Raw genomic sequence first — 25,683 nt, forward strand, 5'->3', positions numbered from 1 at the left:
TTTTGCCAGGAATTCTTTATCTTCATTCCATGAATCCCTGAACTTTTGTGAAAAATATTATGTGTATATGCATGTGTGCATTTCTTTTCTGGAGGAGACTCTTTATCAGCTTTTTAGGAGTTAATAGTTCCTACTGCAGATAATCTTTCTGACAAAGCTTATCTACTCTAATAATTTCAACTGTCACCTATTACTTGATGTCTTCTGTCTGTTTGCCTCCAGCTCAGATTGCTCTATGGATTCTCAACTCATTATTGCCTGGACATGGCTTCCCAGATGTCATGCAGGCTTTTGTTCAGCATATGCAAAACTAAATTCATCGTCTTTCTCCCAAACCAGTCAGAATCCTCCGTGTAAATTTTAGGTACCAACATCCAACCATCATCCAAGCTAGGAACATAAAAATCACCCTTACCCCTCCTTCTTAGCTTTTTCTTTTCTCCCCACCCCCACCCCCACTTCATCCACCTTAATCAGTTATAAAGTCTTTGCTGAGCCCACTTTTAAAATATTTTCTCTGTGTACACACTCCTCTTCATCCCTGGACTATTGCCATGGTTTCCTAACTGGTTGCCCAGCCCTCAGTCAAGTTCCTTTCAAATTCATTCTTCACACATTCTTCTAAGCCCCTGAGAGCAGGGTCCATGTCATTAGATCTGGTGTCTCCAGTGCTTTCCAAATTATCTATTACATTGCTGATGCTTAACAAACATTTCAAAAACCTATTTATGTTTGTATCCTTTTACTTTTAGTAACTATTTTCAAGGAGAAAATTCTGAAATTTTAAAATGAGATAATGCCAAAGAGAGGAGAGGGGGAGGGCAGGGAGAGGGAGGGGAGGGGGAGAGGGAAAGAGACTATATTAAGATGCTACCTGAAGTTGGGATGTGATTCCTCTGATATTCATCCACAGATGTCCACAGCTTTGGGTTTGACCTATTGGTGTTCATCATCTTGTACCACAATCTCATTCCCATTAGTCTGCTTGTGACCCTTGAAATTGTGAAATATATTCAGGCCCTGTTTATAAACTGGGTAAGTGTTAAAATCAAAGTGCTGAAAATAATTCTCTCTTGTTTCTTTTTAAGTTTTCTTTTTAAGTATAATGGCCACTATTTGAGTCCTTATAACAAGGCTAGTGCAGGTGATGGGCCAGGGATGGTTTGGACAGTAAAACCACAAATTGGTTTTAACCCAGCTCGGGATGCCTGGGCCTCCCTTGGTCACTCTTGAGGACAACATTCTTTTCCAGATATTTTTTTAGCTGATAAGACAGATTTAGGAGACAGTGGCTTAGTAGAAGGTAATAGAGAGATAGCTAATCCATTAAAATTCAGGACACTCAAACAGAAGGAGTTCCTCTAGACTTGTAGATGGAGTCTGACTCTTGAAGTGACATCCTTAGCAAGAATGATGGAACCATAGACATTGAGGAATCACTTCAAATTCCAGAAGAGCTTTTTAGGTGATAACCTTGTGTTGATTGTAGTTAATAATAGTAGGTTAGGGTTGAACTATTTTTCCAATCAGAATGTAGGGTTGCAATTTTTAGCTATTTAAAAACTGTATTTCTTTGAAATGAAATGATTGCTAAATATCATACATTAAAAATATCCTTTCAATATGTCATTGAATTGCCGTCATTTGAAGGTGAATATTATTTTAACAACTGTGATGTGAGACAAAGTGCTTTCAAATATAGTCTCATTTAATTTTCACAAGAATGCTATGAGATCTGTATTGTTACTCTCATTTTATAGATGTAGTAGCTGAAGCACAGAGATGATAATTAATTATCTCAAGTTCTCCCAGCTTGTCTGAGGCTGACCCAGGATTTGAAAGCTAGGTTTTCCAATTCCAGAGCATCATCACATCAAATTTGTTTCTACATGGTGCTGCCTCTCTTGCACTGACTCTCTCAACCTGTGTGAGACACTAGCCCAGAGCAGTTTAAATCCAAGTGTTCTAGTCCTTCCATTGTGAATTCTTTCTAAATGACAGCCACATTGAAAGATCAGTGGCAGGGTAGATTCCCTGCAGAAATTTGACCCCTCCATGGCTTAGGCTGTTATTTTTTTCATTTCTTGCAGGATGAAGATATGCATTATGAGGGAAATAATGTCTTTGCAATGGCCAGATCATCAAATCTGAATGAAGAGCTTGGGCAGGTGAGAGCCATTTTCAGGAATGTAGAGCACAAGCAGAAAAGTGCCAAAGTCAGAATGGTGTAGTTCAAAACCTGTGTAGCCAGATGGGATATGAAACAATAACTTGCTCAAAGTCTTGAGTAATACTGCATCATGGGTTTCAGGTAGAATGATCTTTAGCATCCTATGTAACTTACACAGCCTTGATTCCTCATCTGCAAAATGGAGATGATAATAATGTCTATTTCATAAGGTTGATATGAGGATTGAATGAGAAATGCATATTAAGGCACTGAGGAAGTGCCTATTGTCTTAAGTAAGGACTAAATAAGCTAGCCATTACAACCAGTTATATACACACACACACATATATATACACTCCTGGGAAAAGTTTAATATATATATATCTTGGGAAAAGTTTGAGAAGATTGGTGTTAATTCTTTAAATGTTTGCTAGTATTCACAGTGAAGCCATCTAGTCCTGTGCTCTTTTTTTTTTTTTCCTTTTCTTTTTTTTTTTTGATTATTGATTCAATCTCTTACAACAAGTTTGTTCAGATTTTCTATTTCTTCTTGAGTCAATTTTGGTAATTTGGTAATTTGCTTGTTTCTAGGAATTTGTCCATGTCATTTCAGGTATCTAATTTGTTAGCATATAATTGTTCATATTCTCTTCTTATAATGTATTTATTTCTGTAGATTGGTAGTAATGTCTCATTTTCAATTCTCTTCTTTCTCTCTTTTTTAGTAAGTCTTCCAAAATTTGCCAATTTGTTGATATTTTCAAAGAACCAAGTTTTCATTGGTTTTCTCAATTGTGCCTGTATTCTCTATTTTGTTTATCTCTGTTTCAATATTTATTATTACTGTCCTTCTGCTAGCTTTGGGCTTAGTGCACTCTTCATTTTCTAGTTCCTTAAGCTGGAGAGGTAAGTTATTAATTTGTCATCTTTCTTTTTTTGTTATTGTCAGCATTTAAAGCTATTAACTCCATCTGATCACTTTTTCACTACATCCCATAAGTTTTGGTAAGCAGTATTTCCATTTTGACTCATATTAAGGTGTTTTATAATTACCCTTGTGATTTTTCTTTGACTCATTGTTTCTTTAAGAATGTGTCATTTATTTTCCATATATTTGTGAATTTTCTAGTTTTTCTTCTGTTATTGTTTTCTCACTTCATTCCATCCTGGTCAGAGAAGATACTTTGTATGATTTCAGTCTTTTAAAATTCATTGAGTCTTTATTGACCTAACATCTGTCCTATCCTGGAGAATTTACCATGTGCATGTTAGAAGAATGGGTATTCTGTTCTCTTTGGTGGAAGATTCTCTAGTTATATTATGCTGTTGTTGAAGTCCTCTGTTTCCTCATAGATCTTTTATCTATATGTTTTAACTATTATTGAAAGTGGAGTATTGAAGTCTCCAGCTATCATTGTAGAACTGTCTATTTCTCCCTTCAGTTCTGTTCAATGTTTGCTTTGTATATTTTTGGACTCTGTTATATGGACTTATATTTATAATTGTTATATCTTGATGAATTAACCCTTTTATCAATATATAATGTCATCTTTGTCTCTTGTAACAATTTTTGGCAAATCTATTTTGTCAAACAGGTATGATATCCAAGCTGTCTTTAAGTTACTATTTTCATGGAATGTATTTTTCTGTCCTTCCATTCTCAACCTATTTGTGTCTTTGGGTATAAACTGAGACTCTTGTAGACAATGCATAGTTAGATCATGTTTTATTTTGTTTTTTAATCAATTTTGCTAATCTCTATATTTTGACTGGAGTTTAATCTATTTACATTTAAAGTGACTACTGATAATTCAGTACTTTCATCTGCCATTTTGCTACTTGGTCTTTCTGAGTTTTATAACTCTTTTGTTGCTTAATTCTTCCATTAATTCCTGCTTTCATGTTTAATTTTTTTTGTAGTGTATCATTTGAGTCCCTTCTTACTTCTTTCTGTATATATTTTCCATATATTTTCTTTGTGGTTACCATGGTGTTTAGATGTTACATCCTAAATCTATAACCATCACATTTGATTTGATACCAAGTCAAATATAAACGGGTTTATTTGGTTACACAGTTACAGTCTTAAGGCCATAAAGTGTCCAAGGTAAGGCATTAACAATCTGGTACCTTCACTGGAGGACGGCCAATGGCGTCTGGAAAACCTCTGTTAGCTGGGAAGGCACATGGCTGGTGTCTGCTCTGGAGTTCTGGTTTGAAAATGGCTTCCTCCCAGGATGTTCCTCTCTAGGCTGCAGCTTCTCAGGGCAAACTCTAGGCTAGTACCTCCAAAGCATCAGCAAATCTCTGCTTTCAATGGCCGTCTTCAAAATGTCTCTGTAAGTTGTAGCAACTCTCTCAGCTCCTGTGTGCTCTTCAAAGTGTCCCTCTTGGCAGTAGTAAGCTCACTCCTTCTGTCTGAGCTTATATAGTGCTCTAGCAAACTAATCAAGGCCCACACCTCCATGGAAATTATCTAATCAGAGTTATCACCTACAGTTGGGTGGGTCACATCTCCATGGAAAGAGATTATAATTCCAAAGAATTACAATCTAATCAACACTAATATGTCTGCCCACACAAGATTGCAAAAAAAAAAAATGGCATTTTGGGGGACATAATACATTTAAACTGACACACCAACCTAACTTCAATAGCATACACATGCACTTTTCCTATATTCCTCTGTCCCCCCACCTGGTTTTTGTATTTGTTACAGATTATATCTTTATATATTGAATACTGCAAGCCATAGGTTTATCATTACTTTTTATGCATTTGCATTTTAGAACCTATAAAAAGTACAAAGTGGAGTTAGCTACCAAAAAATACAGTGCAATGGTAGTGCATTTATAATTACCCAAATGTTTACCTTTACCGGAGATCTTTATTTCTTTATGTTGCTTCGATTTGCTGTCTAGTGTCCTTTCTTTTCAAACTGAAGAACTCTGTTTAGTATTACTTGTAAGGCAGGTCCAGTGGTGATGAAGTCCTTCAGATTTAGTTTATCTGGGAATGTCTTAATCTGCCCCTCATTTTTGAAAGACATTTTCAGCAGATATAAAATGCATGGTTGGAAGTTGTTTTCTTTCAGCACTTTAAATATTTCATCCCACTGCTTTCTTGTCTCCATGGTTTCTAATGAGAAATCAGAACTTAATCTTATTAGACTCCCTTGTACATAACACACTGTTTTTCTCTTGCAGCTTTAAGAACTCTCTCCTTGTCCTTGGCTTTTCACAGTTTGATTACTATGTGTCTGGGTATGGTTCTCTTTGAATTTATCCTGTTTGGGCTTTGCTGGGCCTCTTGAATGTGCATATTCATGTCTTTCATTAAATTTGGGAAGTCATGCCATTATTTCCTTGAATATTATTCTTACCCTTTCTCTTGTTCTCCTTCTGGGACACCCATAATGCATATATTGCTGTGCCTGATGGTGTCCCACAATTCTCTTAGATTCTTCACTTCTTTCCACTCTTTTTTCTTTATGCTCCTCAGCCTGAATAATTTCAATTGTCTTGCCCCCTAGTTCACTGATTATTTCTTCTAGTACCTCTAATCTTCTGATGAAACCTTCAGGGGAATTTTTCATTTCAGCTTTTGTGATCTTCAAATCCAGTATTTGGATCCTTCTTAAAATTCCAATCATTTCATTGAGATTCTCTTACTGCTCAGTCATTGTTTTCCTGATATCCTTTAGTTTATGTCCTTGAGCTATACTGAGGATTATTATTTTAAAAATCTTCTCCTAGTATGTTCAAAGTCTGATCTTCTTCTCATTGGTGGTCTCTTAATTTTTATCTTGTTCCTTTGGATGTGCCAGCATTTCCTGTATCATTGTTTGTCTTGTAATCTTATGTTGCACACTGTACATTTTATTATTTTAATGTGTTGGCTCTGGGATTAAGTCTCTGAACTGTCTGTTCCTTAAATTTGAATCCAGGTAGTGATATGACTGAGATTTCTTTGAGTGACAGGAACTAACAAAAACAAAGAACCCAATGCAAAAATATCTTTTACAGTCTGCAAATTAGCTCTGTGTTGGCTGTTGCTCTTCTTCAGAATTTAGTCCTCCTATCAAGAAAATCAACCCAAGGTGAAAGTGAAGTGCATGGTTTTCAGTGTCCTTTCTGAGCCTGCATCTTGTCCTGGGCTTATGCTTGCATATGATATTCACCATTTACAGGAATTCTAATGCCCACTCTATTCCCTATGAAATGGGTTTCCCCTCTCCTTGGTGCTCTATTGTATTTCTTGAAGCTGGTAATCCTTTGCCCCAGGCTGCTTTGAATTATTGTTTCTTACAATACTTTAGCTGTCTGCAAGTTGCTTCAGCCTGCAGGGCAACTTATGGGAGGTTGAGCCAGAGACAAGTGTCCTGGTCAGAATTCAGGCTGCCATCCCATAGTGTGGCACCTATATACAAGGTTAACAGTATGCACATAGGGGTTACTTTGCTCTCTCTGGGACAGGGCTGGGGACTCATAATGGGAGCACAAGCTATCTCCACACTAGGCTGGGGAGGAAATGAGGAAGGGATCAGCAAGGGTGCCACAAGCTTCTCCTACCATTTTAAAACCCGTGTTTTCTTTTTTGGCACTTTCCCAGTTACTGCAATCCTTTAACTGTTTTGTGGTGTTTTGGGGAAGATGGTTCTGTCATTTTTTCCTTGTAGTTCAAAGATTCTATGGGAGAACAGCATCCTGGAGTGACATATACTGTCATCCTGATTGATCAGAAATCAATCATTTTTTTTTATCTTCATTTTATTGAGATATATTCACATACCACACAGTCATACAAAACAAATCGCACTTTCGATTGTTCACAGTACCATTACATAGTTGTACATTCATCACCTAAATCAATCCCTGACACCTTCATTAGCATACACACAAAAATAACAAGAATAATAATTAGAGTGAAAAAGAGTAATTGAAGTAAAAAAGAACACTGGGTACCTTTGTCTGTTTGTTTCCTTCCCCTATTTTTCTACTCATCCATCCATAAACTAGACAAAGTGGAGTGTGGTCCTTATGGCCTTCCCAATCCCATTGTCACCCCTCATAAGCTACATTTTTATACAACTGTCTTCAAGATTCATGGGTTCTGGGCTGTAGTTTGATAGTTTCAGGTATCCACCACCAGCTACCCCAATTCTTTAGAACCTAAAAAGGGTTGTCTAAAGTGTGCGTAAGAGTGCCCACCAGAGTGACCTCTCGGCTCCTTTTGGAATCTCTCTGCCACTGAAGCTTATTTCATTTTCTTTCACATCCCCCTTTTGGTCAAGAAGATGTTCTCCGTCCCACGATGCCAGCTCTACATTCCTCCCTGGGAGTCATATTCCACGTTGCCAGGGAGATTCACTCCCTTGGGTGTCTGATCCCACGTAAGGGGGAGGGCAGTGATTTCACCTTTCAAGTTGGCTTAGCTAGAGAGAGAGGACCACATCTGAGCAACAAAGAGGCATTCGGGAGGAGGCTCTTAGACACAATTATAGGGAGGCCTAGCCTCTCCTTTGCAGCAACCGTCTTCCCAAGGGTAAAACCTATGGTAGAGGGCTCAACCCATCAAACCACCAGTCCTCTATATGTGTGGTCATGTTAGCAACCATCGAGGTGGGGTAGACCAATATGCCTGCATTCTCCACAGGCTCCTCAAGGGGGCACTACATATTTTTTTTCCTTGTTTTTCTTTTTTTTTTTTTAACTTTCCCTTCTTTTTTAAATCAACTGTATGAAAAAATAGTTGAAAAGAAAACAAACATACGATAAAAGAACATTTCAAAGAGACCATAACAAGGGAGTAAGAAAAAGACAACTAACCTAAGATAACTGCTTAACTTCCAACATGTTCCTACTTTACCCCAAGAAAGTTACCTAATATAACAACATTTCTGTGAACTTGTTCCTACTATATCCATCAGAAATTAACAGACCATAGTCATCCCTGGGCATCCCCAGAATGTTAAATAGCTTATCTGTTCTTCTTGGATTATTGTTCCCCCTTCCTTAATTGCTCTCTATTGCTAGTTCCCCTACATTCTACATTATAAACCATTTGTTTTACATTTTTCAAAGTTCACATTAGTGGTAGCATATAATATTTCTCTTTCTGTGCCTGGCTTATTTTGCTCAGCATTATGTCTTCAAGGTTCATCCATGTTGTCATATGTTTCACGAGATCGTTCCTTCTTACTGCCGCGTAGTATTCCATCGTGTGTATATACCACATTTTATTTATCCACTCATCTGTTGAAGGACATTTGGGTTGTTTCCATCTCTTGGCAATTGTGAATAATGCTGCTATGAACATTGGCGTGCAGATATCTGTTCGTGTCACTGCTTTCTGATCTTCCGGGTATATACCGAGACGTGCAATGGCTGGATCGAATGGTAATTCTATATCTAGTTTTCTAAGGAACTGCCAGACTGACTTCCAGAGTGGCTGAACCATTATACAGTCCCACCAACAATGAATAAGAGTTCCAATTTCTCCACATCCCCTCCAACATTTGTAGTTTCCTGTTTGTTTAATGGCAGCCATTCTAATCGGTGTTAGATGGTATCTCATTGTGGGCTTAACTGGCATCTCTCTAATAGCTAGTGAAGCTGAACATTTTTTCATGTGTTTCTTGGCCATTTGTATTTCCTCTTCAGAGAACTGTCTATTCACATCTTTTGCCCATTTTATAATTGGGCTGCCTGAACTATTGGCCTTGAGTTGTAGGTTTTCTTTGTATATGCAAGATATCAGTCTTTTGTCAGATACATGGTTTCCAAAAATTTTTTCCCATTGAGTTGGCTGCCTCTTTACCTTTTTGAGAAATTCCTTTGAGGTGCAGAAACTTCTAAGCTTGAGGAGTTCCCATTTATCTATTTTCTCTTTTGTCGCTTGTGCTTTGGGTGTAAAGTCTAGGAAGTGGCCGCCTAATACAAGGTCTTGAAGATGTTTTCCTATATTATCTTCTAGGAGTTTATGGTTACTTTCTTTTATATTGAGATCTTTGGTCCATTTTGAGTTAATTTTTGTGTAGGGTGTGAGGTAGGGGTCCTCTTTCATTCTTTTGGATATGGATATCCAACTGTCCCAGCCCCATTTGTTGAAAAGACCATTATGACTCAGTTCAGTGACTTTGGGGGCCTTATCAAAGATCAGTCGGCCATAGATCTGAGGGTCTATCTCTGAATTCTCAATTCGATTCCGTTGATCTATATGTCTATCTTTGTGCCAGTACCATGCTGTTTTGGCAACTGTGGCTTTATAATGAGCTTCAAAGTCAGGGAGTGTAAGTCCTCCCACTTCGTTTTTCTTTTTTAGAGTGTCTTTAGCAATTCGAGGCATCTTCCCTTTCCAAATAAATTTGATAACTAGCTTTTCCAAGTCTGCAAAGTAGGTTGTTGGAATTTTGATTGGGATTGCATTGAATCTGTAGATGAGTTTGGGTAGAATTGACATCTTAATGACATTTAGTCTTCCTATCCATGAACATGGAATATTTTTCCATCTTTTAAGGTCCCCTTCTATTTCTTTTAGTAGAGTTATGTAGTTTTCTTTGTATAGGTCTTTCACATCTTTGGTTAAGTTTATTCCTAGGTACTTGATTTTTTTAGTTGCTATTGAAAATGGTATCTTTTTCTTGAGTGTCTCTTCAGTTTGTACATTTCTAGCATATAGAAACATTACTGACTTATTTGCATTAATCTTGTATCCCACTACTTTGCTAAATTTGTTTATTAGCTCTAGTAGCTGTATCGTCGATTTCTCGGGGTTTTCCAGATATAAGATCATATCATCTGCAAACAATGACAGTTTAACTTCTTCTTTCCCAGTTTGGATGCCTTTTATTTCTTTGTCTTGCCGGATTGCCCTGGCTAGCACTTCCAGCACAATGTTGAATAACAGTGGTGACAGCGGGCATCCTTGTCTTGTCCCTGATCTTAGAGAGAAGGCTTTCAGTCTCTCACTCTTGAGTACTATGCTGGATGTGGGTTTTTCATATATGCTCTTTATCATGTTGAGGAAGTTTCCTTCAATTCCTACCTTTTGAAGTGTTTTTATCAAAAACAGATGTTGGATTTTGTCAAATGCTTTTTCAGCGTCTATTGAGATGATCAATTGATTTTTCCCTTTTGACTTGTTAATGTGTTGTAATACATTGATTGATTTTCTTATGTTGAACCATCCTTGCATGCCTGGAATAAACCCCACTTGGTCATGGTGTATGATTTTTTTAATGTGTCTTTGGATTCGATTTGCAAGTATTTTGTTGAGGATTTTTGCATCTATATTCATTAGGGAGATTGGCCGGTAGTTTTCCTTTTTTGTAGCATCTTTGCCTGGTTTTGGTATTAGATTGATGTTAGCTTCATAAAATGAGTTAGGTAGTGTTCCATTTTCTTCAATGTTTTGAAAGAGTTTGAGTAAGATTGGTGTCAGTTCTTTCTGGAAAGTTTGGTAGAATTCCCCTGTGAAGCCATCTGGCCCTGGGCATTTATTTGGGGGAAGATTTTTGATGACTGATTGGATCTCTTTGCTTGTGATGGGTTGGTTGAGGTCTTCTATTTCTTCTCTGGTCAGTCTAGGTTGTTCATATGTTTCCAGGAAATTGTCCATTTCTTCTACATTATCCAGTCTGTTGCCATACAGTTGTTCATAATATCCTCTTATAATTTTTTTAATTTCTTCAGGATCTGCAGTTATGTCACCTTTTTCATTCATTATTTTGTTTATATGGGTCTTCTCTCTTTTTGATTTTGTCAGTCTAGCTAGGGGCTTGTCAATCTTGTTGATCTTATCAAAGAACCAACTTTTGGTAATATTTATCCTCTCTATTGTTTTTTTGTTCTCTATGTCATTTATTTCTGCTTTAATCCTTGTTATTTCTTTTCTTCTACTTGGTTTAGGATTGGTTTGCTGTTCATTTTCTAGCTTCTTTAGTTGATCCATTAGTTCTTTGATTTTGGCTCTTTCTTCCTTTTTAATATATGCGTTTAGTGCTATAAATTTCCCCCTCAGCACTGCTTTTGCTGCATCCCATAGGTTTTGGTATGTTGTGTTCTCATTTTCATTCGTCTCTATATATTTAGCAATTTCTCTTGCTATTTCTTCGTTAACCTGCTGATTGTTTAGGAGTGTGTTGTTTAACCTCCAGGTATTTGTGAATTTTCTAAGTCTCTGATGGTTATTGACTTCTAATTGTATTCCATTGTGGTCAGAGAATGTGCTTTGAATAATTTCCATCTTCTTAAATTTATTGAGGCTTGTTTTATGTCCCAACATATGATCTATTCTGGAGAAAGTTCCATGAGCACTAGAAAAGTATGTGTATCCTGGTGATTTGGGATGTAATGTCCTGTATATGTCTGTTAAATCTAATTCATTTATCAGATTGTTTAGGTTTTCAATTTCCTTATTGGTCTTCTGTCTGGTTGATCTATCTATAGGAGAGAGTGTTGTGTTGAAGTCTCCCACAATTATTGTGGAAACATCAATTGCTTCCTTTAGTTTTGCTAGTGTTTCTCTCATTTATTTTGTGGCACCTTGATTGGGTGCATAAACATTTACGATTGTTATTTCTTCTTGTTGAATTGCCCCTTTTATTAGTATGTAGTGGCCTTCTTTGTCTCTCAAAACATCCCTGCATTTAAAGTCTATTTTATCTGAGATTAATATTGCTACATCTGCTTTCTTTTGGCTGTAGCTTGCATGAAATATTTTTTTCCATCCTTTCACTTTCAGTTTCTTTGTGTCCCTGTGTCTAAGATGAGTCTCTTGTATACAACATATTGATGGTTCATTTTTTTTTGATCCATTCTGTGAATCTATATCTTTTAATTGGGGAGTTTAATCCATTTACATTCAACATTATAACTGTGAAGGCATTTCTTGAATCAGCCATCTTATCCTTTGGTTTATGTTTGTCATATTTTTCCCCTCTCTCTATTAATATCCTTTATTGTACCCATAGCGAATCTCTTTAGTACTGAACCTTTCTCCAAGTCTCTCTGTCCTTTCTTTGTTTCTCTGTCTGTAGTGCTTCCTTTAGTATCTCCAGTAGGGCAGGTCTCTTGTTAGCGAATTCTCTCAGCATTTGTTTGTCTGTGAAAAATTTAAGCTCTCCTTCAAATTTAAAGGAGAGCTTTGCTGGATAAAGTATTCTTGGTTGGAAATTTTTCTTACTCAGAATTTTAAATATATTGTGCCACTGCCTTCTCGCCTCCACGGTGGCTGCTGAGTAGTCACTACTTAGTTTTATGCTGTTTCCTTTGTATGTGGTGAATTGCTTTTCTCTTGCTGCTTTCAGAACTTGCTCCTTCTCTTTTGTGTTTGACAGTGTGATCAGAATATGTCTCGGAGTGGGTTTATTTGGATTTATTCTATTTGGAGTTCGCTGAGCTTTTATGATTTGTGTATTTATGTTGTTTAGAAGATTTGGGAAGTTTTCCCCAACAATTTCTTTGAATACTCTTCCTAGACCTTTACCCTTTTCTTCCCCTTCTGGAACACCAATGAGTCTTATATTCAGACGTTTCATGTTATCTATCATATCCCTGAGGTCCATTTCGATTTTTTCAATTTTTTTCCCCATTCTTTCTTTTATGCTTTCATTTTCCATTCTGTCATCTTCCAGGTCACTGATTCGTTGTTCAACTTCCTCTAGTCTTGTACTATGAGTGTCCAGAATCTTTTTAATTTGGTCAACAGTTTCTTTAATTTCCATAAGATCATCTATTTTCTTATTTAGTCTTGCAATGTCTTCTTTATGCTCTTCTAGGGTCTTCTTGATATCCTTCGTATCCCGTACTATGGTCTCATTGTTCATCTTTAGTTGTTTGAGTAGCTGCTCTAGGTGCTGTGTCTCTTCTGATCTTTTGATTTGGGTGCTTGGGCTTGGGTTATCCATATTGTCTCTTTTTTTCGTATGCTTTATAATTTTCTGTTGTTTTTGGCCTCTTGGCATTTGCTGAACTTGATAGGGTTCTTTTAGGATTTGTAGACCAGTTGAAGTCCTTATCTCTAATTTATCAGATGTACAGCTTTGTGGAGTACACTTTCTCTAACTAACCAGCAGGTGGCGTCCACGAGCCACCTGTTCTCCACAAGCCAGTTCTCCCCTGCTTGGCCTTTTTGGTGAGTGGGGGAGTGAGTCTTGTGGGGTCCAATTGGTGTACCAAGCTTGCGTGTGTAGTTGGTGTTGCCTGCCCTGTATATGGGGCATGTTTCTGGGCAGTCAGGGAGGGAGGGTGGCTCTAACAATCAAATCTCCCTGGTGATCCTAGAATTTTAAAGCTGCTGCAATAGTCTAATCCTTCAGTTCAGTCCTGCCACAGTTTGTCTCTGCCACTGACCCACAAGTCCTTGGTATTGGCGTATGGCTCCTGAGACTTGCAAGTGGGCCCCTCTTCCAGGCTGTGCACCCCGGGTCCTCTGTTGAGGGATGACTGTGCTATGTCACAGGTGAGTGCCGTCCCCCCAGGGCAGTTCTGGGCTGCTGGGCTGTGTAGGGAGGCTCCCAGTCTGCTGAAATGATGGCTGAATTGGGCTTTGTTAATTCCCACTGCTCCACCTTCCCAACTCTGGGACAATCAGCTGAGGTTGCAGGGAATGCTAATGTCCACACCGAGTTTTGTGGTGTGTGCCTGTTATTTGAAGCGCTTCTGTCACACTGGGTTGTCTGGGGCAGCTCTGGGCTATGGGGCTGGTGACAGGCAGGAGTGTTTCCTGTCCACCAGGATGATGGCTGTGAGCGGACACCCCCCTTTTCTTGGGAAGTTGTGGTGTTTAGTGAATTTTCTCAGCCACTGGATTATTGCCTTTTGTCTCAGAGCTCTCTTAGTTCTGCTCTTGTCTTGACCTGCCCAAATTGCAAGTATTTGAAGCTTTCTGTATTGGGCTTCTTAGAGTAATTGTTTTAGAAAAAGAAAAAAGGATTTAAAAAAAAGGGCCATCCTCAGAGATCTAATGGGTTATTGAAATGGTGAGAGAGAAAGCAATTAGGACCATTAAGGAAAGGTCCACAGGGCAGAGAGATCAGCTTTTCTTCGGGATTTGCATATGCGCCTCAGGGCCTGAGCTCTGCCCTTCCCCTTTCTATGTTCACCAGAACTCCAAAAATCCTCCGCTTTTATTTTGGAGTTTTTCATATTGTTTTTTTTCTATGCCTGTCTCCTCTCTTCTGGGCTGGCTGCTCTCAGATTCTCTGGTGTCTGGTCTCTGTCTGTCTATGGTTGGAGTTTGGATCAGTAGAATGAGTTTCTGATAAGGGCTGCCACTGCAGTTCTCCCTTCTCCTTCCCGGAACTGACAGCCCCTCCTCCCACAGGACTGAGCCTGGCAGGGAGGGGTGTGGGTCCCCTGGCCACAAAAACTTACAGATTTCGCTGATCTCAGCAGTTCCACGTTTTCATGAGTGTTGTATGAAGTATGCCCAAAGTCAGATTGCTCTGTGGTGTCCAGTCCACGCAGTTCCTGTCTTTCTACCTACTTTCCTGGAGGAGTAACTAAGACATACAGCTCACCAGTCCACCGTCTTGCCCCGCCTCCAATCATTTTTGAAAGACAGTTTTGTATGTAGAATTCTTTTTTGACAGTTTTATTCATACAGGACTTTAAATATGTCATCCCACTGCTTTGTGACCTCCCTGGTTTCTGATGAGAAATTGGCTTTTAATCTTATCGTGGAATCCTTATATATGATGAGTTTCTTCTCTCTTATTTTTTTCAAGATCCTGTCTTTTTCTTTGGATTTTGACAATATGATTTAATATATCTTATTATGGATTCTTTGAATTTATCCTACTTGAAGTTGTTGAAATTCTTGGATATGTAGAGTCATGTCTTTCCTTACATTTGGGATAATTTCAGCCATTATTGAAATATTGTTTCTCTCTGATCTCCTTCTGGGACTCCCATAATGCATATACTGGTATGCTTGATGGTGTCCTTTAGGTGCTCATTTTTCTCCATTTCTTTCTTTATATTCCTCTCACTTCATAAGTTCAATTGTCCTATCTTCAAGTTTGCTGATTCTTTCTTCTGCCTGATCAAATCTGCTGTTGAAGCCCTCTAGTGAATTTTTCATTTCAGGTATTGTAGTTTTCAGCTCCAGATTTTCTATTTAGTTTCTTTTACAATTTCTTTTTATTGATATTCCCTTTTTGTTCATACATTTTCTCCTAGTTTTAGTTCTTTGTCTATGACTTTCCTCAGCTCTTTGATTATATTTAAGACAGTTGATTTATTTAGTAGATCCAATTTGTGGGATTCATTAGGAAGAGTTTTGATGAATTTCTTTTTTTCCTATAAATGAACCATACATTCCTGTTTCTTTATATGCCTTGAGGTTGGATTCCTTCTCATCTGATTAATATATATGTGTGTATATATATATATTCTTAATGATTTCTAGATATTAATTTTTAGTATAATTTGGGACAATTCTTAAGAAGTTTTGAGGGCTATGCCAGTGTGAATTACTTTTGATGAGATTTCTGTGGCAGGAAAATGAACTTGGACATCAATTTTCTTACGTGTAATGGTTAAACATACACATATATTAACAAATAATTTCATCTCCAGTGAAAAACAAAGGCAAGAACAGGACTTCTGAAATAAATCTAAATATTTAAGAAAGCTTCCTGTTTTATGCGTATTTGTTTATTTTGAGTTTTTTAAGAGAAAGAACATCATCTTGTTATCTTTGCATTCTAACTGCATTTTAAATGTATGTAGTTTATCATGTCCACTTTTTCCTTGTTAGGTAAAATACTTATTTTCTGATAAAACGGGAACCCTCACTTGCAATGTTATGACATTTAAGAAGTGTACCATTGCAGGCATAATTTATGGGTAAGTGTTTTTATTGCCATACTCTGTTGGGGAAATTCACATTTATTTTCTTTACAGAATTAACTTTATTTACTGCAGGGCTTACCTGAACTTATAATACAACTTTTCGTTGACAAAATATATAGTTTATATCTGCTTTTTCATATAGTTAGAAATCTTAGGGAGTTTTCTGTTCATTATCTAGCATAGCCATTATAAACTGTGTAGAAATCATTCAGGATAATGTAACCATCTGATCACCTTTCTTATAACAATTATATTATCTCCCCCATTTTCCCTTAGTAACCACTCAGAAATAAGTGATGCTGACAGAGACTATATCAGGTAAATAAATGACATACTTTTCTATTTTTGCCTTTGTTTACCCCTACAATGCACTTTTGTCAGTACTGGGATACTTACATATGATAACCCATGTCTCTTTTGTCCAGACTTCAAAGAGCAGTTCCTAGGACTCTCCTCTTGATAGATTTTCCCCATGTGCTATTCAAACACCACAGAATCTAGGTTTTGATTTCTTACTTTTGTAATTACTCTGCCTTAACTGTCTTATAAGTATACTTTTCAATATGAGTGTAGATACTTTCTAATGCCATTTTGCAGCTCAAAGCCTGAAACGATGTATAAGTTGATAAAACTTTAAATATTTATGTATGGTTCTATGGGCTCTTTGGATGCTTTCTGCAAACAGAAGACTGGGCTATGTGTTTTCTTTAGATCCTTTTGATTATTGACTTTTACTATCAGGAACTTTTGGTTAAAATCATCTCAATTCTTCTTCATAGTCAGTCATCTCCTTCCTTCATGGATCAATGTGATCAATGTGAATTTGATGACCCGGCATTGTTAAGGAACTTTAAGAATGGCCATGTAAGTCTGTTATTTTCATTCTAAGTTGACAGGGCAGTGCTCTATATCTTCAAAACAAATATATTTATATCTTCCTAAAAGGTATAATTTTGTGACCTCATGAAAGAGAAAGGAGTCTTGAAATTTTTGATATTCATACAGTAAGCAAGAGATTTTACACTGATATTATTAACTGAACTTTAATACTAGTGTGGGTGAATTTACATATTCTGTAAGAATGTTTTGATATTTAGCAACCTATGCAAGACTGCCTCCTATTTGCTTGGTGTGGTGGTACTGGCCATTGTCCACTTCTTGGGCTCCCCTGCCTCAGCAACTGTAGAAGCCTTGCTATATGAGGGAGCCTTTGAGTTTGAATAGAAGATGAATGCAATCTTTAGGACCAGAATCTGTTGTTTTTACAGTCTATAAGTCCTTATTTTGTTCTTGTTCAGAGATTTAAGGATATCTCAGAACTCCCCAAGAATTGTGGCCATGACTTGGCTTGGGTGTGACCATCTTATGAACTAGGATGACCCAAGGATGTGTAGCAGAATTTTCCTCTAAGAAGACCCAGGACTTGCCACCACATCTTCCTGTTTCCCTTCCCTCCCCTTCACATGCCCCATGACTGCCAGGACAATCGTCTCTTGCCCTGGACTATGTGAACCCAAACCCAGGAGGGGCAACCTGCTACCTCCCCTGGCCTACTGCCTGCCACCCCCACTGGGCTGTGGTCCTGATATCAGAGATAATCTTTCCATTCCACCCTATCCACAAGGATCAGTTTTGCATCTTAATATTTCCAAAAATAAAAAAAACAACCAATTCAGCCTCCCTAATCAGAGAAAAAGGAGTTAATCAGATTAGGCAGGAAGGATCCATTACAAGAACAAAATGATGCCTATGTGTGGTGGTAAGGCTGGGTGTGTCCACACCTCTGTGATGACAGAGTGGGCTGTGTGGCTCACATCTGCCCTGACTCAGCTGAGGCTCTGGCTCCTCTCTCTCCACCTGTTGCTTAGAGCCCAGGGCCCTGTTTCTGCACACACAGTCAGTAAAGGGCATGTGAGGAGCTCATTTAACCAAAGTGAACACAGCTCGATTTGGCAAATGGATGCTAAGTTCAGTTTACATCCTGATACCAAGCAGTGACTAAACAAAAACAAAAACCAATCAACAGTTTATTGCTGCAGCTGTTTCTGGCTGTTTTTGTTTTGTTTTGTTTTGTTTTAATTTGCATTTAATTTATGATGAATTTATTCCTGAGCCATAAGCTTTTGTTTCTTCAGTTTCTTCTGAGATATCTTTTTCTGCTGTGCAGCCTCCTCTTCTGGTTTAGGAACAATCTGTTCTTTCTCAGTAAGGATCATCTTATTGTGGCAGGGGGAACTCATGTATGGGTTAATTCAACCATGAGCTCTGTAAGTCGGTGGCACATCTTGGGGTCTTTGTTCACCTGGATGTGCTCAGTGACCAGAGAATCTACATCTAAACCCTTAATGCATTACTTTCTGCATTTTTAAGCATGCGCAACAAAAATTCAGCACTCTTTTTGGGCCATCGACCCTGCATCTAGCCCCACTGTTTGGCCTGGGCACACCCGCCAACACCACCGTTGTAACGATGGAATGGCACACACTGCTTCTGTAAAGTGACGTCTTTCAGATACTTGGTGGCTTTTCGAATATGCATACCCCTGATGGCCTGAGCAGTTTCTTGGGTGTTCTTAAAGTGAACACGAAGATTTGAACCTCTTGATTTGCATGGTTTTGTGGGGTTTTCAGGGTCAAGTGAATAGCGAACCATTTTCAGAGATCACCTTAGGCCGCTTACAGGAAGAGGAAGTGGCTGTTGTTTTTCGCAGTGTATTGTGATGGGTCAAATGATGGTGTTGTGGAGAAAAACAAAATAGGAAAATGGGATGCAGGGAGATGAGGTATTGCAATTTAAAATATAGAAAGGGACAGTCTCACTGAGAAGAGGCAATTTAAGGAAAGCCCTAAAGCCCTAAAGGAAATAGTGGCATGAGCCATACAGAGATCTGGGAGGGGAGCCAAGTAAGTGAGAGAAGCAGTGTGTGCAAAGGCCCTGTGGTGGAAGCATGCCTGGGATGCTCGAGGAATGGCAAAGAATTCAGTGTGGCTTATTACAGGGTAAGTGAAGGGAGATGGACTCAGGGGTAATGAGATGCAGAGGATGGTACTGGGTGATTGTGTAAAATATTAGGCCTTTGAAGAACTTTGGTTTTTACTTTGACTTCTATAAGAAACAATTATTGATGTACAGTTCACAGGTACAGTCTTCATGTGCTGAGTCTTTTTTTTCATTTTTTTTCTTTATTAGAGAAACTGTGCATTTACAGGAAAATCATGCATAATATACAGGATTCCCATATACTGACCCACCACCAAAAACTTGCATTTATGTGAGGCATTTGTTAAACTTGCTGATAGCTCATTTTTATAATTGTAGTATTAATTAAAGTCCATGGTTTAAATTATGGTCGACTCTTTGTGTACTGTAACATTCATTCTTATTTGCACAAAAGAACAGGAGTCAAACAAGGTTCTCTCCATGTAGTTCCCTTCAGACTAGGTTATTACCACTTTGGTGCTCTTTGTTTCCCCTTACACAGAGCCCTACTTGATTAAGCACAGTTGAACGTCCGCAAGTCCTCTACCAAATTATATCACAAATTGAATTATTTTCTTGTTCACGTGCTTCTATTGTTTCTGTAGTTTGTCATATCCTTAGCAGTCTTTGGAGCTTGTGGAGTCTATTTACTGATTCTCACACAGCGGACATCTGGTTTGATACTGGGCTTCCTCCAGTCCTGTTTGGATGGTTAATTCTTTTCAGCTATGAACTGGGATTTATGTAATGTAAGCTCTATGGTGCATTGGGGAGTCCAGATTTCACTTCCAGGAGAAGTGGTCAACTTCTGAAAGATTTTTGTTAAGTAAGATATTCAATGGTGAAAGATAGAAAATTTTCCTTCCAAAATCTTCCTGGAGAAAGACTGCTGGAAATCCTGGGTTTCTGTGTCATATAGCAAAACACATGGTGGCTTCTGCTGTTCCTTCTCACCCAGGTTTCATTGCTTTCAGCTTCTGGCTGCTCCCTCTGACTTTCTTTCTCAACTTCTCTGGCTATTCACTCTCTGCTTTTATTGGGCATTTGTCTGTCATGTGCTGAGTCTCTATCAGTTGGTTAGTAAGGATGACTTAGCTTCCCTCCAAGACACCTTGCAAATATTGGTAGGATCTGTTAAATGCTGCTGTCCTCCCTGCTCATCCCACACACCGGCAAACCTCAACTCTGTCTGCTTCCCTCTTATTTCCCCTACTTTCTCCTAAATAGCAATGGCCTCCTGGCTGGTCTTCCTGCTTCCATTCTTGCTTTCCCAAAGTGACCTTTAAAAGACATAAATTGGATCATGCTGCCTTCCTGCTTAGAGCACTTCATTTTTTCCCCGTTGCACCTAACATCAAACTCCCAAGCGTTCTTGCCTGGACTCTCTCCTGCCTGAGCCTCTGACCTTCTCCTGCCTCCTTCCCTATTGCTCCCAGTGATCTAGATTCAGGGAAATGGCTGAGGGCATGAGAGGCAAATTCCCTGCTCTCATGTACCTACATTCTAGCAGGGAGAAGACAGACAGGAAACCAGTAGACAAATCAATGAGCAAGATATTTCCAGATTATAAGTGCTGAGAAGCCAGTACAACAGGGCAGGCTGATAGAGGGCAGAGTCCTTTCTCTGAGGAGTTGGCTTTGATCTGGAGCCTCAATATAGAATCTCTAAATCTTTAGGTCCGCTGTTGTCACAGAAAAGAAATCCTCTTTTTTCCCTATAATAGTTGAACCATGCTTGGCTATAATCCAATGTGACCAAATCGGTCCTATCATAATAGACTTTCCTTATTTATTTGACAGTGATTGATGAACTTTTCTTGGGTGAATGTTTTTAGTAGTTTCTAACTAGGGAAGCCAAATAAATAGAAAAATTAATACCTGCCCTTCAGAAATTCAGAATGTATGTTATGACCAGTTTCCCTGGAGTTAGTCACACCTGGCTTTTAAATCCAAAATCCATTCTTTATTAGCAGACTGAACTTGGGCAAATTCCCTGAGCCTCACTTTTCTCATATGTAAAATGGGTCTCATAATGTTTGGCTCTTAGGGTTGAATGAGGATAAATTGAGATATTACATATTAAGTACTTGATGCAGTGTCTGGCTCATGGTTAGCTTGTAGTAAATGGCAGCTGTCGACATTATGGAATCCACGGGAGGAGGAAAATGCAAAATGCTTCTCTCTATTTTTGGAAGAAAAATGTATATGACTGGGTAGCAGAGTGCAGCACTGTTGACCTGGCGAGGGCCTGGTTGGGTTGGGTTAAGAGAAGCTGGGGAGAGAGGAATTGGAGACAGCAAAAATCAATGTTTTTTAGGAGTTTGCTCAAAGGGGAACAGAGAAATGGTAGTTAAGAAGAGGAAATGGGGTTAAGAGCATTTGTTTTGTTTTGTTTTAAAGAGAAGAGAAATAAAGAGAGGGAACATAGAGAGAGATGATTCAAGGAAGAGAGGAGAAACTGCTGGAATGCCGGCCCTGAGTTGGGGAGGGGGACTGGCTCTGGGTGGGAGCATGGGCAAATCCATCCTGGCACGAGGGAGAGCAGAGTCTGAGAGCACCCACTAGTGGGTGGGTAGAGGTGGCAGATGTCTCTTCTGATTGTTCTCTTTTCTCAGTGACATAGAAAGCCAGATTATTAGCTGAGGATGAGGATAGGCAGGAACTAGAGCAGGTTTGAGGAGAGAGGAGAAGGTATAAAATAGTTTTCCCAAACAACGGGAGAGGGCAACATTAAGGGTTTGTGCAATTAGCAATGATGGTTTTAACATGAGACCAGTCAGAATGGTTGCATTTTTCTCTACAGGCACGGGGAGGAAGAGAGTTTGGTTTAAGGAGGACTGGAGTTTTGTGCAGTGAATGCCATGAAGGTGGAACCAGGTTGTCGAGGGTGCATACAGGGAGAGGTTATAGTGGCTGACCGTGAAATTTAAGACAGGTAAGGTGGGAAGTGAGCCCCCGAGGGCAGTAAGGAGCAGTGAGAAAGTGGTGGAATCAAAGCAATGTTGAAGTTGAGGTATCTTGTACTGGGGTATTAGACAGAGTGAGCTGGAAAGACAGGAGGTCGTGGCCAGCAAGTGGAATTCTCTACCTTTAGATTACAAGGACTTGCAGTCACTGTAATGTTAAAGTCCAGGCCAGTGTAAGGTCTTGACCTATGGGCCTGGAGGAGAGGCAGGCAGGGGACTAAGGCAGCAGGGTACTGGAGCAAGCCAAGGAGAATTTTCCATGAAGCCGATGAAACTTAAGCGTCAGGCCCTCCTCTTACTTGGGTCCATTCCAAGGCTCTGGAAGGAACTCTAGCAAGTGGATACATTTTTCTATGTTTTTGCAATATTTGAAAACATAAGATATTTGAAACTGCAATAGATTAAGCCATTGCCTTTTTCTTCTCCACTTTCCCCTCCATTACACATCTCTTCCAGTTGGATGGCACTGGAACGGCTGTGGACCTTTTTGGGATCTGCCAAAGGGGACATGGAGTTGGGGATACCCTTAGTCTGGGCTGATTGGCTCACAGTCACTTCTGGTTGTGATGAAGTCGTTGCTCGCTGTCTTGGTAGCTTTCAGAAAACTTCCTCCTTTCCCTGCCCTGGCTCAGGCACTTGAAGGGCCCTTCCTGGCACTGGAAGTCTGTGCAGGGTGTGGAAGAAATGAGATAGGCAATGTATGGAGTTATTTGCCAATCTGTGGAAAATCCTTCCAGTTCTCAAAGTTTGAATGTAAGAGAAACTTGATACAGGCTGTTCTAGTTTGCTAATGCTGCCAGAATGCAAAACACCAGAGACGGATTGGCTTTTATAGAAGGGGGTTTATTTGGTTACACAGTTACAGTCTTAAGGCCATAAAGTGTCCAAGGTAACACATCAGCAATCGGTTACCTTCACTGGAGGATAGCCAGTGGTGTCTGTTCCAAAGTTCTGGTTTCAAAATGGCTTTCTCCCAGGACATTCCTCTCTAGGCTGCAGTTCTTCAAAAAAGTCACTCTTAGTTGCACTTGGGATATTTGTCGTCTCTTTGCTTCTCCGGAGCAAGAGTCTGCTTCAACGGCCGTCTTCAAATGTCTCTCATCTGCAGCTCCTGTGCTTTCTTCAAAGTGTCCCTCTTGGCTGTAGCTCCTCTTCAAAACATCACTCACAGCTGCACTGAGTTCCCTCTGCCTGTCAGCTCATTTATATAGCTCCACTGATCAAGGCCCACCCCGAATGGGCAGGGCCACGCCTCCCTGGAAATATCTAATCAGTTATCACCCACAGTTGGGTGGGGCACATTCCATGGAAACACTCAAAGAATTCCAATCTAATCACCACTAAAACGTCTGCCCCACAAGATTGCATCAAAGATAATGGCGTTTGGGGGACATAATACATTTAAACTGGCACACAGGTTTTCCCAAATTTACCAGAGTGACTGAGTAAATGTTACACCCATAACAAACTATGAAACTGAAAGATAGTCTTCTAAACTGTCATTGATAAAAGAGAAAAAAAAATCAATTTTGATCAACTGTCAAAAGAAAGACTGAATTTATTTATGTTCTCTCAAAAGAAAATGGTGTCACAGGATTAACATAAGAAGTGATGTAAGAGTATGCAGGCAAAAACTGGACAGAAAAGTATTATTGAGGTGTTTGGGACAATTAATGGATAAAAACAGGATTATTTTTCTGGATTTTATGATGTTTGTTGTATTTTTGTCAGCTTTTTAAAAATGTTATTTGTTGGAGTTTCTTTCCTCATTTAAACAAACATTCCTTTTTGGACCTAAGTCTATATTTCTACTATTGTATTAGTTTCTTAAAAAGTTTGTATAAGTTTCAGGCCCCACAGAACCTACATCTGTGTCTATGTTTATTTTCCTGGAAATAACCAGTGTTGGTGAGAATGATGGGGGGCCAGGAGCTGGGGTCCTGGTTAAATGAAAAGAAGGGAAATAGGGTGAGGTGAGTGGTGGATGGATTGTCTGACATGAGATCCAAAGCTGGAGGTTTTTAGGGAGGAAGGTGGGAGAGCTGTTGATGAGGAGCAAGTGTTAGCCTAAGTCTGAGAGAGGAGACATGCACTACATTTTTTAGGTTGTGGGGTAGGCAGGTTCCTTGAGGGAGAGCCCCATACATGGTTGAAGACAATGGTTTTGCTCTTGACCAACTGTCAGTTTCCAGGGGCACAAGGGAAAGCTTGGGGAGTTGGGGAGTGATGGAGATGGAGTTTGAAGGGGTGATCAGGGTGTGCAAGTTAAAGGAAGCCTGTGATGATGGATGTCCCTGGCTCCCTGGCATCCACTGGGCTAAAGGCCATGATGAGTTTTGTCCTGATGGTCTAAGGTGACAAATGGTGATGAGGCAGAGTGGAGACCATCTTAGAGGACCCAGTAGAGTTCACGGACCCTCTCCCACCTTGAACACATTCCATTATTTCTTTCTTTCCTCCAGGTAGGCATTGAGAAATCTGATATCAGGATGACTCTTATTCCTTTGCAGGCAATATTCTGTTTTTCCTGACCCCTACATAATGTTGGCATGGATGTTTTCACTATAAATAATAAGTCTAGATATGAGTTTTTCTTTTCCATCCTCTTTGGCACATCATGAGCCTTTTCAATCTCAGGTAGCTCCTTTTACCTACACTTCTACTTCTACCCTTCCTTTATCAGCATGCCTTTTATGTTTTCTGACTCTTTTCCCCTTCCAAAAGCCTCTTATAGGAAGTCCTTGACTTGATCTTCCTGCTTTATAATTTATTCCTTGGCTGTCTTCATCTGTTATTAGTTATGCTAAGCATTGAGTATTTTCATGTCCTTTATTTCCACTTGGTACATCTTTAAAAGTATTTGATCCTGTTGCATGCTCCCAATACCAATACTCTTCATTATCTCTTTTAAGGTATGGAAAAACTTAATTTTGAAATCTTCATCTTCTCAAAAATTAAAGCGATCTTTTAAAACACAAATCTGTACATGTCCTTTTCTGCTTAATAACCTTCTGAGGTCTGGCACCGTATTTCAGATGAAATCAAAACTCATTACTTTGTCCTTCCATCCAGTCTCATGCTGCGCCATTGTTCTCCTTGATCAAGATGCTAAAGGCATTCTTTTCTAGAAGCTCCACAAACACATGAGGCTGTTTTCTGATTGGGGCCTTTGAAAGTGCTATGCCTTTTGTTTCACATGCCCTGCCGTCACTGTCAATTTTACACACAGCTAACTCATCCTTTTCATGTAGGGCTTAATTCAAACATCTCCTCAAGAGTTTTTTGTCACGACCATCTAACTGAGGTAGGTCCCTCCTTTCTCTATCAAGTTCCTCTTCGTCATCTCCAGTTTTTTTGTTGTTTTAATGTTTTGAACTTGATCTTTTGAAATAATTTCAAATTTACAGGACAATTGAAAAATAATACAAACCCCATAAAGGGAACTCCAACATAACCCACCTACCCAGATACCCAGATCCACAATCCACCAATTTTAACATTTTACCACCTTTGCAGTATCATTCATCTATCTATCTATCTATCTATCTATCTATCTATCTATCTATCTATCTAATCTTAGTTTCCTAGGCTGTGCAAGTAAATACCATATAATGCATGGGTTTAAACAAAGGGAGTTTATTCACACATGGTTTTAAGGCCAGGAAAATATCCAAATCAAGGCATCATCAAAGCAATGCTTTCTTCCCAAA

At 39.1% G+C, this 25,683-nt stretch overlaps 1 protein-coding gene and 1 pseudogene across 1 annotated transcript in view; one reads left to right on the forward strand and one right to left on the reverse strand.

The window, feature by feature from the left end:
• LOC119506769 (phospholipid-transporting ATPase IB-like) overlaps positions 1-25,683 on the forward strand; it is a 215,222-nt gene that overhangs the window by 51,775 nt on the left and 137,764 nt on the right. The window contains exons 7-11 of the mRNA XM_037799892.1: positions 914-1,035; positions 2,091-2,168; positions 15,935-16,023; positions 16,306-16,347; positions 16,809-16,893. Of these exons, the coding sequence (XP_037655820.1) occupies positions 914-1,035; positions 2,091-2,168; positions 15,935-16,023; positions 16,306-16,347; positions 16,809-16,893 (416 nt within the window). The remainder of the gene's footprint in view (positions 1-913; positions 1,036-2,090; positions 2,169-15,934; positions 16,024-16,305; positions 16,348-16,808; positions 16,894-25,683) is intronic.
• LOC119507139 lies at positions 18,132-18,681 on the reverse strand (annotated as a pseudogene).

Source organism: Choloepus didactylus, chromosome 12, assembly GCF_015220235.1.
Source record: "Choloepus didactylus isolate mChoDid1 chromosome 12, mChoDid1.pri, whole genome shotgun sequence".
Classification (NCBI taxonomy): domain Eukaryota; kingdom Metazoa; phylum Chordata; class Mammalia; order Pilosa; family Megalonychidae; genus Choloepus; species Choloepus didactylus.